This window comes from Penaeus monodon, chromosome 42, assembly GCF_015228065.2.
Source record: "Penaeus monodon isolate SGIC_2016 chromosome 42, NSTDA_Pmon_1, whole genome shotgun sequence".
Lineage (NCBI taxonomy): Eukaryota > Metazoa > Arthropoda > Malacostraca > Decapoda > Penaeidae > Penaeus > Penaeus monodon.
The window spans coordinates 21,019,765-21,022,264 of NC_051427.1; the positions used below are offsets into that span (position 1 = coordinate 21,019,765).

At 39.6% G+C, this 2,500-nt stretch overlaps 1 protein-coding gene across 1 annotated transcript in view; it reads right to left on the reverse strand.

The window, feature by feature from the left end:
* Positions 1–2,500, reverse strand: part of LOC119599197 — a gene marked incomplete at its 5' end in the record, with an annotated part of 26,050 nt that overhangs the window by 2,635 nt on the left and 20,915 nt on the right. Inside the window, 2 exons of the mRNA XM_037948941.1 lie at positions 1,089–1,273; positions 1,595–1,775. Coding sequence (XP_037804869.1) covers positions 1,089–1,273; positions 1,595–1,775 — 366 coding nt within the window. The remainder of the gene's footprint in view (positions 1–1,088; positions 1,274–1,594; positions 1,776–2,500) is intronic.

Genomic DNA, 2,500 nt, shown 5'->3' on the forward strand with positions numbered 1-2,500 from the left:
AGCAAAGAAGGAAATAAAAGAAACTAGTTAAAAGAATAACAGTAGAAAATGATGCCGCGCACTGCTTATTTTATTCAAACTATAGACTGAATAATGGTCAACTATGGAGTCTATATAACAACAAAAATATCCTTCAGTCTCGATTTATCAGGAAATATGGCAAGCAGAGACTTTAGAAAATAATGAAAACTGAAAACACAACATATGCTTTTAGTATTACGAAGGAATGGCACGGGATGCTGGTATTTGGCATGAGTGGTCGCGCATGCTAGGGCGACGATATAAGCCCCCAGCAGCGAGGCCCAGGCCACTATGAATAACCGTGGGGAAAGGGTCACTTGTTTTCACACACAGATGGCTACACTTGCCCTAAGTCACCAGTGAGCCAATTACAAGTACTGCCTGTCTCGTTTGTTTACTCTTTTCCTTGATTTTTAAAAATATTTTAAGGTATCTTAAATTGCTGTTACTAATGTCTATAACATTATAGTAATTATAATGTCTATAATAAAAAAACACCATTGATATTCATAGCATTAGAAAAAAAAAAAAAACTTTTTCCCACCAATTCGTTCCAGGTGAAATCAGGTGAGCCACAAGGCTTCTAACTGACTCCTTGGGGCTCAGCACTTGCAGCATCTATGTGCAGACACATCTCACAAAAAAAATAAAAATGAGCACAGCATGTTTGCGGCGGCATTGAGTTAGGAAAGAGAAATAAAAGGAAATAAGTAAATGGAACATTAGAAAAAGTAAGGAAATAAAGGAAAGTATAAGAAAATAAGTAGAAAATGAAAGAAAATACAAGGAAATAAATAATAAAAGAGAACAGAAAGGAATATGAATAAAAAAAAGTGAGAAAAAGAAAATATGAAAGAGAATATGAGAAAAATTGAGAAATAAAGAGAACAAGAAAGAACCATAAAAATGTAAAAAGGGAAATGGAAATATGAAACAGAAACAAAAGAAAATATTAGTGATTAGGAAAAAACCTGAAATAAAATTGAAATAAAAAGAATAAGAAGGAAGGAAATGGAAGGAAACGCGAAGGAATGAAAGGTTCAAGTGAATCCTTCCTCAGCCCTTACTCCTGCCTCCAGCCTCCAGCTCATGTATGCGCGTCTTCATCCTGCTGTTCTCCTCTTTGTAGGTCTGCAACTGCTTCTTCCACTCTTCCACGTTGGCTGTGGACTCCTGAAGCGCTGATGTGAGCCGTGCATTCGTCGTCTTCAGTGAGTTCAACTCAATCTCCCACTTCTTGGCATTGGCAGAACTACAAAGGCACAGACAATCATTACTAAAATCTAAAGACCAGTGATATGCTTGGTTGTAAAAATAGAAATGTTTTATCCTCTCCTTCCTTTTCCAAAACCATCTTGCCTCCTTTCCCCTTCCCTCTCCCCCTCTATCCTCTCTACATTCCTCTACCTCTCTCCCCCTCCAGCCTCCCCCTTCTGTATCCCCCTCCATCCTCTATCCTTCCTCGTCCCTCTATCCCCCTTCGCTCCTCCTTTCTCCCTTCCCCCTTGCCATTTAAACTTCCCCTTTCCCCCTTCCCTCCCCCCTCCATCCTCCCTCCTTCCCCAATCCTTACCTTTGAGCTAGGGCCAGCTTGAGCCTGTCATTTTCATACTTGAGCTGCACCTGTGTGTCGACGTTGGCCCCTGCACCTGCAGCTCCACCTTTGTCACTCCCGCCTCCGCCTCCACCGCCACCGCCCCCTCCGGCGCCAGCCTGCTTGTGTTTGGGGCTCTCCCCTGCAGGCTGGAGTCCTGCTTAACGAGAGGAAGGGAAGGTTGGTTCGGTGTGTTCGCACTTCAGGGATGCATTCGCAAGGGGCAAATGTCTATAGCTTTGTACAAGTCAGCTGTGCTGGGTGATAAGTGCTTCATAGAAAGATGCATCTGAACTACCTATTGGCAAAAATCTTTGGAAGCTATGAGTTACTGCTGCCTTCAACTAAGAACCCTCAGAGATCAACTATATTGTACCATTAGAACATTTTACAACATTAAGTCATGCGTTGTAATATCAATATTTAAAAAAAATTCTTTGGCTCTATGACCATGGTCCTACATTTTCCTCCAACTTCATATTAGCTGTTTCTTATGTAGATAAAGATTAAAATTTCAAGGGAATAAATTAAATATTTATCTACAGAAGGGCCTTTAAAGCTATTTTTGACTAAATTGACAGAAAATGAATGAAAAGCGCTTCTCTAAATTCCTGCCTGGATGTAATGGTCTTCCAAAACAATTTTTCAATGAATGGAATAGTACTATTTTCAGTTAATGAAACTGCAAACATAAAAAATCTGTTTGCTCGTTTAGCATCAGCCATGGAACTCCAGGCAGCTGGCAGTCAATAACCTCCTGTGCTGAATCCCATTTACATTACCTTTTTTAAAAAGGCATAAATACAGCAGAAATAAAAATTATGGATATATATGAGGTAAAATAAAAGAAAAATACTTTTGATCAAAACAAAAAAATCTTGTAAA